Source organism: Ascaphus truei, chromosome 5 (assembly GCF_040206685.1).
Source record: "Ascaphus truei isolate aAscTru1 chromosome 5, aAscTru1.hap1, whole genome shotgun sequence".
NCBI classification, from domain to species: Eukaryota; Metazoa; Chordata; class Amphibia; order Anura; family Ascaphidae; genus Ascaphus; species Ascaphus truei.
This window is the reverse complement of record NC_134487.1, coordinates 161,284,268-161,300,910: the sequence shown is the minus strand read 5'-3', so window position 1 is coordinate 161,300,910 and position 16,643 is coordinate 161,284,268. Positions and strand designations below refer to the sequence as shown.

The window sequence follows — 16,643 nt, the reverse complement described above, 5'->3', positions numbered from 1 at the left end:
TTAGGAGGTCAAATTTGCCATACAGAGAAGTGCATGTTGTGTGATCCTATCTTTAATATTAATCTAGGGATTACACCTAGTTAGGTGGCATAGATGTATGGAGATCTCAATAGAATGTCATAGCGGGCTCCCTTTCCATCTTCGAAAATAAACATGCAGCAGTATAAAGCAGTACTGAACGTACTGGCCATCCTACCTTTATATGAGGGAGGCTCCCTCATAACTCACTGACAACTCAGAACAAAAATCTAAATCTTCTCTGATTTAAAGCCACCTTGAATTAACTATTAACTTTTCTAACATCCAGTTTGGCCAAGATTCCAGTTACAAGCTAACTAGCTGTCATGTTACCGTGCTTTAGATGTAACAAGTATTATTTCTTCTGATTGATAGCTAAATAACTGAACCCAAGAAGTTTACTTGCTTCATATTTCAAAGATGTTTAAGAACTTTTAAACGTAGGCCTAAAGGCCTTCCTCCACCAAGCACAGCATCAAATGCCCTAAACATGTAAAACAAACTGCTTTAATTGAATAATAATTAAGGGATTATACCCAATGAGGTCTGATTTTAGATGTTGAAGGTAAAATCATCTTGTCTTTATGAATCTTAGGATTTACTATACTTGTCTGGTCATTGCAATAAAGTGTCATCATAATCAATGAAACAGACATGACTTATCTATCTTTGAAGAAGAAAAAAAGGGGGAAGTAGGACCAGCAGAGACAGGAAATCAAGAGCCAAATGATAAAAAAACATAATAATATACATTAAACATAGTGGCTGAAAACAATCTGGCCACAGTGAAACTAGATATCGAGATAGGAATCAGACACACAATTTGAATACGTCAGTGAATATGTATTCCCTCACATTGAGCAATGCAGGGGGGTCCCACGTTTTGCTGACCCCCTGATAGGGATCACAGAGCACGCTGCTGACCTCCGGCCGCCAGGGGTCGCTGCGTACTATGCCGAGCTCTTGTTGCCGCTCTGGACCGTTTGCTGCACTCACTGGTCGGGACGCGCTGCTGCGTGTGCTGTGTCCTGGAGGCGGGGACGTGAGAGGCGGGAGCGCAGATCACGCGGAGCACGGGGCGCTGAGGCCTACACCATGGGGAGGGAGTCCAGGTGAGGGCCGGCTCCGGGGGCTAGCATCATTGCAAAGGGAGGATGGTGCGGGGAGTAGAGGGCGCTGCTGGCACTCCAAGCAAACAACACAATTCAAGGTGCACGCTCCATGATCTATGCTGATGTTTTGTCTTTAATACAATTGATTTATCATACTGCTTTGATGCTGCTTCTTTGTTTGTTCGCCTAGGAAAGCATTGGTTAATATATATGTGTGTGTGTGTGTATGTATATAATATATGTATGTATATATATATATATGTAGCAACTGTAAATATTACTGTATGCTCATATATACACACAGCTTGTGATAACGAGCAAGAGCGATATGTTATGGTATGGGGTATACGGTATTAATCTGACATGCAGGGGGGGGGGTGTCTTTCTGTGGCATGCTGGGCAGAGGGGGTGTCTTTCTGTGGCATGCTGGGCAGAGGGAGGTGTCTTTCTGTGGCATGCTGGGCAGAGGGGGTGTCTTTCTGTGGCATGCTGGGCAGAGGGGGTGTCTTTCTGTGGCATGCTGGGCAGAGGGGGTGTCTTTCTGTGGCATGCTGGGCAGAGGGGGTGTCTTTCTGTGGCATGCTGGGCAGAGGGGGTGTCTTTCTGTGGCATGCTGGGCAGAGGGGGTGTCTTTCTGTGGCATGCTGGGCAGAGGGAGGTGTCTTTCTGTGGCATGCTGGTCAGAGGGGGTGTCTTTGTGTGGCATGCTGGGCAGAGGGAGGTGTCTTTCTGTGGCATGCTGGGCAGAGGGGGGTGTCTTTCTGTGGCATGATGGGCAGAGGGAGGTGTCTTTCTGTGGCATGCTGGGCAGAGGGAGGTGTCTTTCTGTGGCATGCTGGGCAGAGGGAGGTGTCTTTCTGTGGCATGCTGGGCAGAGGGAGGTGTCTTTCTGTGGCGTGCTGGGCAGAGGGAGGTGTCTTTCTGTGGCGTGCTGGGCAGAGGGAGGTGTCTTTCTGTGGCATGCTGGGCAGAGGGGGTGTCTTTCTGTGGCATGCTGGGCAGAGGGAGGTGTCTTTCTGTGGCATGCTGGGCAGAGGGAGGTGTCTTTCTGTGGCATGCTGGGCAGAGGGGGGGTGTCATAGCTTGTGATAACGAGCAAGAGCGATATGTTATGGTATGGGGTATACAGTATTCATCTGACATGTAGGGGGGTGTCTTTCTGTGGCATGGGGGGAGGGTGTGGGTGTCTTTCTGTAGCGTGCCGGGCATGGGGGGAAGGCGTGGGTGTCTCTCTGTAGCGTGCCGGGCATGGGGGGGGGGGGTGTGTGTCTTAATGTGGCATGCCAGGCATGGGGGGTGTGTGTCTGTGGCATGCCGGGCGTGGGGGGGTGTGTGTGTGTCTTCCTGTGGCATGCCGGGCATAAGGGGGGTGTGTGTCTTCCTGTGTCATGCCAGGCATAAGGGGGGTGTGTGTCTTCCTGTGGCATGCCGGGCATAAGGGGGGTGTGTGTCTTCCTGTGGCATGCCGGGCATAAGTGGGTGTGTGTCTTCCTGTGGCATGCCGGGCATAAGGGGGGGGTGTCTGCATGCCGGGCATAAGGGGGGGGGTCTTCCTTTGGCATGCCGGGCATAAGGGGGGGGGGTGTTCCTGTGGAATGCCTGGCATAAGGGGGGGTGTGTCTTTCTGTGGCATGTCGGGCAGAGGGGTGGTGGTCTTTCTGTGGCATGCTGGGCACGGGGGTTGGTGTGTCATACATACCTTGTAATAACGAGCAAGAGTGATATGGTATGGAGTATACGGTATTCATCTGACATGCAGGGGGGTGTCTTTCTGTGGCATGCCGGGCATAGGGGGGTTGTCTTTCTGTGGCATGCCGGGCAGAGGGGGTGTGTCTTTCTGTGGCATGCATGTTGGGTGTCTTTCTGTGGCATGCTGGGCATGGGTAAGGGGGAGAATTTTTTTCCCAGGCATTAATAAAATAAAACCTTAACTTATTTCATGCTCTATTAAATTCTACTGATGTGTTCATTGCCACATTGATGTGGAATCACTTGTAGAAACAATTTGTAAATCAAAGCTCAACTCCTTTTCCTTATTCCATTTTTTTTTTGTCCTTGAAAGTGGATCCTTTGCAGCACAATCTCATTCCCCACAGACGTCGCCTTTATCCCCTCACGAGACATTTGTTTATGTAATGTTTTCCTTTGTTCTAGGCATTACCGAAAGCGCTCGTCCTCGCGCGGCCGCTCGGGGAGCAGGTCAAAAAGTCGCTCGCCACCCGACAAAAGAGTCAAGCGAGGAGACGATCGCCGCTCCAGGAGTCGCGATCGGGATCGTAGGAGGGAGAAGTCACGCAGCCGGGAACGCAGGAGGTCCCGCTCTAGAGACAGAAAGCGACTCAGGTAGAGGCCTACTCCTAAATTAATATTATTCTATCTGACCTGTAATGAGGGTCTCTTGGAGCACCCTACTCCAGTTGATATATATTTCTGCATACAGTCACATCAATAGGATTAACATTGTGCTTTGCTGCAATGTCTAAGTCAGGGGAGCGCAACATTTTTGAGCTGCGCCCCCCTGCCAGCTCACTCCCCCCCCCCCGTCGCTTGTGTGATGCGTCAAATGACGCTGCGGGGTGACGTCACGTGACCCCGTTTCCATGGAGACGTCACAGCGTCTGAATTGAGGTAAGTTGTATTGTTGCAGAGGCCTCACGCGATCCCCCGGCATTTAATTGAAATGCCTCGGTGAAGAGCACGGGGCCTCTGCAAGCCTCTTGCCCCCCCCCTAAAAAAAATCCAGCGCCCCACCCACCCCCCCACACTTTGCGCAACGCTGGTCTAACTTATTTGGCAGCAATCATCTTAAAGAAGCAGAACATGTGCTTTTTTTTTTTTTTTTTTAAAGTGGGAAGCAGGGGGCTCCGGAGCTGAATCGTATTCATTTCAGCTCCGGGTGACCCTCTGCTTCCCGAGATTCCTCAATAATGGGTGCTAGCAGCCGCTCCGGAGGTTTAAAGCCCCCCCGGTCATGCGGGCCAACAGATGATGTCATGACTTCCTATTGGCCAGTGTGATGCGGGAGCTTCAAATCCACAATTTCTATAGCCCAGCCGGAGGTGTATACCTCCGTAGGGGGCACCGGTTGTATCTTGGGAAGCAGAGGGTCCCCGGAGCTGAAATTAACGTGGTTCAGCCCCGGGGACCCCCTGCTTTCCACCTATAACCCTAAAATAAAAGTACAAAAGGAAAGCAGGATTTCTGCTTACACTGTTAGACTGGGGCCATGGTACTGCAGACCGTGCTGAGGCGCCTGCACGCTGAGCGAACAGACTGCCTTAAGGCAGTGTTCGCTTTTATGGGTCGTGCGGGCATGTCCGCGCGGAAGCAGGAGGGGGCGCACGTTGCGTGAGAAATCAGTTAAACTGATTTCTCAGCGCGACAGACAGGTGACGAGAGCAGTTCGCCCAATGAGGACGAACCAGCTCCGTGATGTCACTGGCACGCCCTTAGACACCCCCACGGACGGCGCACGCACCATGGCCAAAAAACGCACCCACTTCAAGCGGGTGACGTCACGACCGCGCACGTCTCCGCACAGGCGAAGGCACCATGTCCCCAGCCTTATTCTCCTGAAAATACTGTGAAATCTTGTCTCTGTCTGTCTGTGTATATATGTATATGTTAAGGTGGGTAAAATAAGTGACAAAAAAACCTCCACCGTAAATATATATCTATATCTCTTGTATAGTGGCAAAATGTTCCACGGCATATGTATGACGAGTACATAGATCTTACGACAAACTGAGATGATTGGATGGAGGTCCCTGCCCCAAGGAGTTTACAATCTCTAGGTGAAGGGGAGTGAAGACACAAGGGATAGTGTGTGAGGTTCTGAAAGTAAAACCCTTCTACTCATAACGATTACAAATGTAAATAGAAAATAAGCTGCTTTTAACCCCGGTAGTTGCATGCGATGCTTTGCAAGGCAGCAGCAGTGAAAAGGGTTGCAATTGTTTCACAGAGTACAGTTTGGGCCTGGTCTGCACGGAAATCCTATACTTCTCTGGTACCGACTTCCGGTCTCTGCAGTTTTAAGCCTGTATCAGTGCATAGAACTATTCTTCAGGAAAAGGGGCCCAGGGGGCATGTTATCTAAATGCACCTTTGGTCACCGTCACCACTTTGTTCTGCTTCCTTAGTCGTCGGGGGGCGAGCAGAGATAGGGAGCGCAGCCGGGAGAGGAGACGATCCCGCAGTCGGGACAGGAGGAGGTCGTCGAGGAGTAAAAGCCGCGGCAGACGGTCAAGATCCGGCAGCCCCGGCAAGAACAAGAAGGGAGAAATAAGGTATTGTGATTATTGAAAGATATTTAATGAGAACAAGATGCAAAAAAAAAAAAAAACTAAGCAGGTTTAAGGTTTTATTATATTTATCTCCTATTCTAAGGAAATTGGCTTTAAAGAAAATATAATATGCAATAAGCATACTGTGGATGGAACCTTTTTAGTAGTATGATGGCTATGGTGGGTTTTGGAGTAGCCGGTAGATGGAAGGGCGGGTCTCTGTGAAGATGGAAGGGCGGGTCTCTGCGGGTCTCGATCCTTCGGGCGAGGAGAGGCCAGTGGCTGTACATTACAATAAAAGGGAAATCCAGACTACAACATGAAACATTTTTCTTGTTCTTAAAAAAAAGAAAGAAAAAAAATGATTAAAGACCCCCCAAAATGGGTGCTAAAAATATATATCTGATTCCCGGGTATTGGACAATACTCTACTGTCACATTTCAACTCCCTCACAAAGACGAGACACAACGTAACCACGTTATGTGGCAGCATCGATTCTTCTGTCACTTGTTGGCTCATTTCTAAATAAACACGTTCTCCAAGGAAAACGTGACATTAAAACCACACACTTCAAACCAAACACGGTTCATTCGATAGTAAGTGCAGAAAGAAAGAAATGGCTGTATTGGCTGAATTAAGTGTTTGCGAAAATAATACTATTGTCATTCTACATTTTGTAGATCGAAATCTAAAGAGAAAAATGATGGTTCGGAGGCATCTAAGGATAAGAAAAAGGATGACAAAGAGGACGATAAGGAAAAGGAGAAAGATGCCAGCGTGAGTATGCTGCCTGTCTTAGGCCTCGGACATGGTAGCATTGGCAGCGCTCAGCAGCGCTGACGCTCATGCTCTCCTGCTCAAGCAGGAGTTTTTTTTTTTTGTCCCTGCATGAGCATCAGCGAGCGCGCTTGTGGAGCGGGACGGGAGCCGGGGCTAGCCCGCCACGTCACGGTGCCGACGTCACGGACTGCCATTAGCTTTTGGCGGTCACGTGACCGGCCCTCCGCTTCCCTCAGCGGGAAAACTTAAATTTCCCTGTCGGCTGCAATTCCACACGCCTGTGGAAGCGCCGTCTAAAGCCGCGCTGATAGGGATAATGTTTCCCCTCAGCGCGGCTCAGCGCGGTCTTTTTGACCATGTCCCTGGCCTTAGAGGCAATCCAAGCAATGCATTTTTTAAATAGGAATGAAGCCGGGGGTCTCCAGAGTTGAACCCTATTCATTTCATCTCCGGGGCACCCCAGGTTCGTGAGATAATTGCCACCGTAAGGGGTTCTCGTAGCAGCTATGATTGGGCTTGCTGCGGTGCTCGTAATGGCAGCTTCAAAGCTCCCGCGTCACACAGGCCAATAGGAAGCGGCAACGTCATTCCTGGCGGCATTTATTCGCCCGCGTGACAGGACCTTTTAAACAGTACTGAGATACCGGCACCCCTACAGAGGTAAGTATCCCGGGAAACGGGGGGGCCCCCGGAGCTGAAACTAGTGAGGTTCAGCTCCGGAAACCCCCTGCTTCAATCCTATTTTTTTTGTTTGTTTTAATGCATCGCTTGGACTGCTGCTTTTTAAAGGGTTTTCCAGATAGTGATACAAAATGTGTGGTGGTCGTATTTGCAATGAAAGCATTGATCTGTTAGTCTACCTATCACATTCGGCGGTTCTTTAACACCCGGGAAACATCACTGCAGCCACGTGCAGCTGAAGGAGGACTCTGCCTCTGGTTATTGCTGAGAGGCAGAGCAGAGGTTCTCAACTCCAGCCCTCAAGACCCCCCAACAGGTCAGGCATATTAAGTACTTTAAAATTATTATGATTTTCCCCCAAGAAATATTGTGTTTTAGAAAGAATCAACATCCTGTGCAGATCCATCCTCATTGTTTCTAGTGATAACTCAACGCATGCCGTTTATAACGCAGAATATCAGCGTTTCTATGGGATTCATTAGCAGTGTTGGTGCAGAATATTGCAACACATCCCACCACAAGGGAGCAATAAAGCCAGCTATAATACACCTGTACAATACACCACATTTATTTCCAAGGGAATACTGGAAACCTGCAACGCTGCTTTAATAATATAATCAACGTATAGTTGAAGGGTGTATTGAAAGGCTTATTTTGGAAAAGCCTGAGGGTAGATACACAGACACACACAATCACTATCATCTGGGCAACCGTTTATTAATGAAGGAAACCGAATGGAATTATGGTTCTTTTTTTTTTTTTCTTGAAGTAATTCATTTTACAAATAAATCAGCTCTCCAAATTCCAAGCAAAAGGTGTATTAAACTTACAGGTAGCATTAAAGAATACTGCATGGTCTGCAATTAAAATGGAGCCCGTGAGACATTGCATGTGATGGGAAGGAGATGGGATGTTTAAATGACTTAATCCAACTATCTGATTTTTTTGTGTCTAGTTGGCTTCGGAAACAATTCCCATTCTCTGCATGTGTTTTATTTGCATTAGAACTTTGACCAGAATAAGCTCGAGGAGGAAATGCGCAAGCGCAAGGAACGGGTGGAGAAATGGCGAGAAGAGCAGCGTAAGAGGGTCGGGGAAACTATTGGAGATGTGAAAAAAGAAATTGAAGAAATGAGGTCGGGGAAGAAATGGAGCTTAGAAGATGATGATGGTACAGTAATTAATTTGTTTCTTTATACTTGAAAAACAGCTGCATCCCTATATTGCCTGTATGGTGTGATACCTTGTGACCCACACAATGGTGTGGAGTTTTTAGCAAAGATGTGCTTCTGACAGTTTCTTCCCCCCAGCATTAGTACAGCAGGGTGAATGCATTGCAGGTTCCCAATCGGTTAGTAACAAACACCCCTGTACAATATAGTGAGAAGTGTGATAATGTACAGTTAACAGTGCATTACCATAACTCTGGGGATAAATGCTTCACTACATGTCACTGCGTGTCTGTGGCCTGCCCACCTTCCATGTCACTGCGTGTCTGTGGCCTGCCCACCTTCCATGTCACTGCGTGTCTGTGGCCTGCCCACCTTCCATGTCACTGCGTGTCTGTGGCCTGCCCACCTTCCATGTCACTGCGTGTCTGTGGCCTGCCCACCTTCCATGTCACTGCGTGTCTGTGGCCTGCCCACCTTCCATGTCACTGCGTGTCTGTGGCCTGCCCACCTTCCATGTCACTGCGTGTCTGTGGCCTGCCCACCTTCCATGTCACTGCGTGTCTGTGGCCTGCCCACCTTCCATGTCACTGCGTGTCTGTGGCCTGCCCACCTTCCATGTCACTGCGTGTCTGTGGCCTGCCCACCTTCCATGTCACTGCGTGTCTGTGGCCTGCCCACCTTCCATGTCACTGCGTGTCTGTGGCCTGCCCACCTTCCATGTCACTGCGTGTCTGTGGCCTGCCCACCTTCCATGTCACTGCGTGTCTGTGGCCTGCCCACCTTCCATGTCACTGCGTGTCTGTGGCCTGCCCACCTTCCATGTCACTGCGTGTCTGTGGCCTGCCCACCTTCCATGTCACTGCGTGTCTGTGGCCTGCCCACCTTCCATGTCACTGCGTGTCTGTGGCCTGCCCACCTTCCATGTCACTGCGTGTCTGTGGCCTGCCCACCTTCCATGTCACTGCGTGTCTGTGGCCTGCCCACCTTCCATGTCACTGCGTGTCTGTGGCCTGCCCACCTTCCATGTCACTGCGTGTCTGTGGCCTGCCCACCTTCCATGTCACTGCGTGTCTGTGGCCTGCCCACCTTCCATGTCACTGCGTGCCTGTGGCCTGCCCACCTTCCATGTCACTGCGTGCCTGTGGCCTGCCCACCTTCCATGTCACTGCGTGTCTGTGGCCTGCCCACCTTCCATGTCACTGCGTGTCTGTGGCCTGCCCACCTTCCATGTCACTGCGTGTCTGTGGCCTGCCCACCTTCCATGTCACTGCGTGTCTTTGGCCTGCCCACCTTCCATGTCACTGCGTGCCTGTGGCCTGCCCACCTTCCATGTCACTGCGTGTCTGTGGCCTGCCCACCTTCCATGTCACTGCGTGTCTGTGGCCTGCCCACCTTCCATGTCACTGCGTGTCTGTGGCCTGCCCACCTTCCATGTCACTGCGTGTCTGTGGCCTGCCCACCTTCCATGTCACTGCGTGTCTGTGGCCTGCCCACCTTCCATGTCACTGCGTGTCTGTGGCCTGCCCACCTTCCATGTCACTGCGTGTCTGTGGCCTGCCCACCTTCCATGTCACTGCGTGTCTGTGGCCTGCCCACCTTCCATGTCACTTCGTGGCTGTGGCCCATCCACATACCATAGCGAATATGGGCAGAAGGGAGACACTTCAGCTAAGTATTCAGAGTACATTAAACAAACAAACAGGGAAGCGCTATATGAGTTAGGATCAGGCCCAGCAGCCACTTTATGTTGGGCCTGATCCTAACTCATATAGCGCTTCCCTGTTTGTTTGTTTATTGTCCTTATTTAGCAAGGTTTGGGTACCTTGCATTGGAAGCTGCTTATCTGTTTGGGTCAATTTGGTTCCGTTTGCCATTTTTTGTTTTATATCCACAATCAACCCCTCTCAATCCTAATGGTTCATGTCACACAACCTATCTATGGTTTAAAGTATATATATTTATAGGATTCAATTTTATTCACATCATTAAGGTGTATTTCGTTTCAATTTATTTATTTTATTTTTCAATCACACCTGGATTTATTTGTCAATCCCTTGTACGGTGAGTGGTTTCACGAATTGATCACCAGGCGCACGAATTTTTCTTTTCTTTTATTCAGAGTACATGCTGTATTAAATTAGCAAATAGTTAGTATTGCCACCAAAAAAGCAAATATTGTTGACCACGTGTCTTTGTTATACATAATGATGAAGCACACTGCACTGACACCATTTTTGTTGGTGGTTACAAAGTCTGTATGCTAACTTAATGCAGTAGTTATTCTGCATACTTAGCTTGAGTGCAGGATCTTTGTTGTTTAAACTTTATATGTTTGACTCCCTGTGGGAAGGTTGTTCTTGATCACCCTTATATATCTTGGTCATCTCATGTGCAGTGTGTGAGGACACAATAGTGAAACAGGGGAGCAACGTTTTCAGCTCGTCTGTGTTATTGTACCATGCTGTCCTCAGATCAGAAACCGTGACAAACCGCACACCGAATAATACAGCATAAAAAGACGTGGTGCATAAGGAAATAATCACATGTAAACACTTGAAAAAGTGACCACAAGGGGTCACTAAAGCCCTCAGAAGTCTAGATCAGGGGCTGGGGGAGGGAATTAAAAAATAAATATTATATATCTATAGCTATATCTATCTATCTATCTATCTATCTATCTATATCAAATGGAAATATAACTATGCTCATTTGCATGTCTAAGGCCTGGGACATAGTAGTGTGAGCAAGGCTGAGCCGCGCTCACTCTCAGCACTGAGCCCCTGCAGCCGCAATGAGAGCGGCTTTAGCAGGGGCACGCTTCCGCACGCTTGGGGATGCGTGTGTCTCACTAAGATTTCAAATTTGGCGCTCGCTGGAGCGCAGGGCCGGTCACGTGAACGGTTCGCCCAATGAGGGCGAAGCAGCTCCGTGACGTCACTGGCCTGCCCACGGACGGCGCGCTGTGTAAGGCCAGGGAAAGCACCGCTTTCCCTGAGCCTCAGCGCGCCTCCGCACTGTTTAAATAACTGTCCCAGGCCTTAGGCAGGTCTGCGACCCATGTATATGTATGTATATGTATGTATATCCATAGTATTGGGCAGTAGTGCCACCTTTTTATAGTAAATATATGGAGGGAGTAATGATCAGAACCAGTAGTGCAGTCATATGTCAATAAGATAATAATGTTTTATTAAACATCCTAATATCAACAAAAAAAGTGAACATATACAGTGCAAACAAGGCTAAAATCCCCAAGAAGAGACGGTAGAGAATGTAAACTGGCAGGTATAACAGTCTTCCTACTAAGGTAATTTATCCATCATTTTGCAGGAACACAACAAATCCCAGAAATGCCAGTATATGGTGTTAACAAGTAATATTAATCTGATTTGAGTATAAGTTGAGGAGATATTCGTAGTACCAGTCTATTAGCAAAAGCTGCCCATTCAATGTATATACACCATCTCAATAGGTACCTCTCTATTGTTGCATATGCATGCAAAACAGGATACAGATATAGGTCTAAATAGCGTTATATATAGATGCCTGAGGTGTACTGGTGTGGCATTGCCACATATTATCTGCATGTATGGTAGATCAGAGGCAGCTAACTGGGTCAAAAGGAAAATCCTGTTGAGGTATTAATACGACTGTATCTCCGTGTGTTCCGAAAGGTTTACTCTCCGTCTCTTCTGGTGATCGTCACGAGTGTGACGTCACTAAACCACGACGTGCGTTTCACGTGCGATGCACGCTTCATGGGAGGAGTCACGTATGGGTGCTCCGAGGGTCAGATATAATTCCTCATGTAGGTGGAGCCGGATGATCCGGCCAATCCTAGGATAAGGATATCTGGCAGTGTCTTTCATTAGCAGAGAGAGCCATCAATGAAACGGCACAAGTAAATAAAGATTAAGGAGAAAACGGGACTCGGTAGCAGGACTACAGTCCGGACGGTCACCTAAATGTATATGATCGCCCAAATAAAGGTATAGATGAATTGTGTCTTGCTTATGTCTCTGAATAAGTCTATATAAAGAGTATATATGGTCTTTAGTGCCTGAGAATAGTCCAAAGTACTTAGAGGACACTTTAATAATACAGATGGATATCTATGAGTGCGCATGTATATATGTCCACTTGATTTATATGTATATATGGGGAGGTAAAGAGGGGCACAATGGGATGTGTAATGATATATCGAGTCAAAAAAGCACACAAAATAGTGATTGGTAAAATATATGAAAATGGTTGTGATAATAAAATGTGTAGGAGAGTGCTAGCCTATTGGATCCGCCCAAAAGGTCAACGAATCCTCTATACTGTATACATTAAATAAATAAACCTGGATCCCTCTATCCAAATGTATATATGTGCATAATGAGAAGTGTTAAAGGTGTGATGGATATTGTAATCATGTGGAGTTTAAAGTGTAGGATTGTGCTGACCTATTGGATCCGCCCCGAAGGGGTCAAAACAAATCCACAAGTCGGTTAATTTAGATAAATATACCTGGATCCCTCTACCCAGAAAAATGTGTGATATGGTGAAGTGGTCCAAAAAATAGTCCCAATGGACAAAAAACAGCGTGTAAAAGATAAAGAAGGCGAGGATTGTCATCATATTCACAGGGGGGATTATGGATACCCATATTCCAAAAAACAATAAACAATAATGTGGGAGTGTCTGGTTCAACCCACAATTATCCTTATGGTTATAAAAATTAGGAAAAGATGAAGTCCTCATTCAAACCACGAGGTGTGAGCATCTTAAGGGTATGTATCTACACTCGCTCTGTAAGAGTTTAGGGTCCCAGCTACCCTTCCGTGGCCCCCAGAGTATGTGTTCGATACCTATAAATTTGAGGACCGTCGTGTCCCCTTTGTGTAACTCTTTCATGTCTAGCAACTGAAGTGTCAAGGTTGTTGCGTATAGAGCCGAGGTGCTCAAGGACCCTAACCTTCAGTTGTCTGTGTGTCTCCCCTACATATTGTTTACCACATTAGCATACAATGAGATATACTACCCCGGTAGTAAGGAAATTGATGAAGCTCTTTATTTTGTAGGTTGCTGGGCTCTTGGAGTCATAATTATTTTGTTGTCACCATTGATGTGCACGCTTTGCAGCATCCGCATGAATAAAACCCGCATGGTTTTGGACCAAGCCAGGTTTTGGTCGGTTTGACCTGAAAGTGGCTATGTACGAGTCAATCTCTTAAATTGCGTGGTTGTGGACATACCACTATATTTGGGGATGGTTTTAAAATTTTATGATTGCTCAGTGTTCTGATATTTTTGTGATATTTGAAACAGTTGGGGCCAAACTGAGACAAGCACTTAATTTTTAATTACATTTGTTTTCTTCATTCGTGTTGACATGTGGGCTTTTTCTACCTGGAAATATTGGCTGTCATCTCCTTACATCAGATTTACATAGTAGATGAGGTTGAAAAAAGACATGCGTCCATCAAGTTCAACCTCTACTAAATTTAGACAACAGATACTGTAAATACAAAATATAAAGATAAATATCTTGAGCCAGAGGAAGGCAAACAAAAACCCCAGTGAAGCATCACCCAATGATGTCTTCTAAGGGGGAAAATGCATTCCTTCCTGACTCAAAATAATGGCAATCCGATTACTCCCTGGATCAACATCTTTCCCATGTTCACTTATTTGGTATATCCCTGTATACCTTTCCTTTTGAAAAACATGTCCAACCTTTTTTTGAAGATATTGTATGAATGGGTAATGAATTCCACATTTTAACTGACCTTACTGTAAATTTCTTTGCTAGTGAAATCTCCTTTCCTCCAACCTTAAGGAATATGACCCCGTTTCCTTTGTACTGCCCTTCTGATGAATAGTCCTTTTGAAAGCTCCTTGTATTGTCCCTGAATATATTTGTATACAGTTTTCATATCCCCTCTTAGATGCCTCTTTTCAATTGTAAACAAATCTAATTTAGCTAGCCTCCCCTCATAAGTCCGATTTTCCATCCTCATTATTTGGTGGCTGCTCTTTGCTCTTTTTCTAGTTCTGTAATGTTCTTTTTATGGAGTGGTGCTTAAAACTGGTGTGTTCTTACTAATGCTTTATACAGTGGCATAATTATTCTTACTTCCATCCATTCCTAGTTGAATGCAGTTGGTTGCCTTTGCAGCTACTGCCTGGCATTGGGTACTATTGCTAAGCCTGCTGTCTAAAAGTACTCCTAAGTCCGTCTCCATCAAGGATTCACCTAATTTTGCCCCATTTCATTTCTATGCTGTCTATTATTTCCCAAAGAAAAATAGTCCAGAGGTAAATTGGACTAAGTTACTTACCGTTACGTTAGATAATTAAAGATAATAGAAAGCAAAAATCCTTAAAAAAAAAAAAAAATTTGATTGCTGCAATAAAAAGATCTTCTCAATATTACAGATGATGACGATGAACCTGCAGAAGGGGAGAAGGATGCAGAGGTGGTTGAGAATGTGGAGTTGGATCCATTGGATGCCTACATGGAAGAAGTAAAGGAAGAAGTGAAGAAGTTTAACATGGGCAGTATGAAAGGTGGAAGTGAAAAGGTTAGGATACTTTTTACTACAAAACAGAAGCATAGTACAGCTTGTAAAGCTTTACAGGTTTCCTTAAATGGCTACATCTGAAAAAGAGGTGTGAGTTTTGAAAGCTCAACAGCTGCCACGAAGGACTTTCAAGTTGGACTAAGGCAGGGGTGCTCAACGCAAGTCCTCAAGCACCCGCGACAGGTCAGGTTTGCAGGATATCCCAGCTTCAGCACAAGTGGCTCAATCAGTCCCTGCTTCAGTCTTCAACTGAGCCACCTGTGCTGAAGCTGGGATATCCTGAAAACCTGACCTGTTGTGGTGGGGCTTGAGGACTGGCGTTGAGCACGTGTGTGTCGGTTGATTAGTCAGTCTAGTTTACATGATGGGCCACAATCTTGTGGATATCCGGAAGTGTTGTGTCATAGACCCAGACAAAATAAGTAAAAGAATATAGATTGGCATTCTGGTTGTTGAGGGATTGTGTCTCCTTAGTAGGAAGTGTGTAGTATAGAATTCCAGTTTTAATTACTTAAAAAGGCAAATAGAAATTATGTTGGCCAGTTCTCTCACAGTACAATCAAAGTTAAAAAGATATATGTTGTTGACCATATTGTACCCATATCTGTAAATGTCAATGCCAATAAAAAAGATTGATACAAAAAAAAAAAAAGGCAAATAGAGAGATTTATATGAAAGGGGGTGTTGAAGATGCCCAGACCAATGTAACACACAAGTCTGTTATGTTTAATACAATTTGCCATTTTACATGCAGAAATCTGGGCCAACTGTCACTAAGGTCGTGACTGTGATGACAACGAAAAAGGCTACTTCTGAAACCACGAAGAGGAAAGGAGAGCTCATGGAAAATGATCAAGATGCTATGGAGGTGAAGTATTGTGTTTTTGTTTTTTTTTTGCCACCTGCAGAGGTAACCTTTTCTGCCATGTGCCATCAGTGAGACAAATACCCTACAGGAGGCCTTAAAGAAGCAGTGTCACTTACAATGGAAGTGAAAATCAGACTATATAAGTATTTTTTTTGTTTTAATTTAAAGTGGATATTTTGCATTACGGTAGGTTTATTGTTTAGTTTGCTTCATTCACCCCATGTGATAACATAATCAAATTTTCTCAGCTAAAGAACCAGCTATGCGTAAATAAAGGGTGAATATAATGTTAAACATATGGCAAAAGGTTAGGGTGCCAAATAACGCCCTAGTTTTGACTTATACTGACAAATATTTCTAAGACGATATTTCAATAATGATATAAAAATTACTTTTCCCTGTACCAACCTTAATCTTCAATCACCTAGATTAAGTAGATTGACATGGGTGGGCCCTAAGGTGTCTCATGCCCATGGAAAATGTCTTGGTAAATATGGGCCTAAATCAGGTCTGGCTGGGATGTTTGTGGGGTTCGGTGCAGAGACATGACAACGGGACATCGTGGCGCCATGAGGCATCAGGTTGAATGGCAACGTGGTGCTACAGAGCGTTCCCCTGTCATGGAGTTCAGAGGTCACTTGCTGTGCTGTTGTCATGACAACGCGATGCCATTGGACATCTCGGGACCATGCAGTGGGAGATGCTGCCGGAGAAGGTAAAAGTTATAGATGCCCCGTGTTCTCGCCCCGGCAATCAGTTTAATTGTCATGGTGGAGAGGCAGGGCTTCTCTAACCGTGGCGCTTGGTGCAATGGCATCAAGCCGGCCCTGGCCTAGATCCATGAAACATTTCCTGTCTTTAGTACAATTGTTGCTCCCATGTAGGTGTGTACCTTTAAAAAAACTCTTGTTTCCTGACCCGGGAGATCTGCTTGTAACTTTTTTTGTTTGTTTTTGCTACCTACAGTACTCATCTGAAGAGGAGGAGGTAGATCTTCAAACTGCTCTAACAGGCTTCCAGAGTAAGCAGCGCAAACTGCTGGAGCCGGTGGATCATGGGAAGATAGAATACGAGCCCTACAGAAAAAACTTCTACGTAGAAGTTCCAGAACTGGCTAAAATGACCCCAGAAGGTATTTTTTAAAAAAAATTTTATT

General features: G+C 46.1%; 1 protein-coding gene across 2 annotated transcripts in view; it reads left to right on the top strand.

Annotated features, from left to right (window-relative positions):
- Positions 1 to 1,004: 1,004 nt before the first annotated feature.
- DDX46 (DEAD-box helicase 46) overlaps positions 1,005 to 16,643 on the top strand; it is a 55,390-nt gene continuing 39,751 nt past the window's right edge. Inside the window, exons 1-8 of one of the 2 annotated variants that reach the window (XM_075601144.1) lie at positions 1,005 to 1,130; positions 3,285 to 3,473; positions 5,273 to 5,419; positions 6,098 to 6,194; positions 7,884 to 8,049; positions 14,474 to 14,619; positions 15,374 to 15,487; positions 16,454 to 16,619. In XM_075601144.1, coding sequence (XP_075457259.1) covers positions 1,114 to 1,130; positions 3,285 to 3,473; positions 5,273 to 5,419; positions 6,098 to 6,194; positions 7,884 to 8,049; positions 14,474 to 14,619; positions 15,374 to 15,487; positions 16,454 to 16,619 — 1,042 coding nt within the window. In that variant the 5' untranslated portion in view covers positions 1,005 to 1,113. Of the gene's footprint in view, positions 1,229 to 3,284; positions 3,474 to 5,272; positions 5,420 to 6,097; positions 6,195 to 7,883; positions 8,050 to 14,473; positions 14,620 to 15,373; positions 15,488 to 16,453; positions 16,620 to 16,643 lie in introns of both variants that reach the window. The other variant, XM_075601143.1, reaches the window with a different exon arrangement.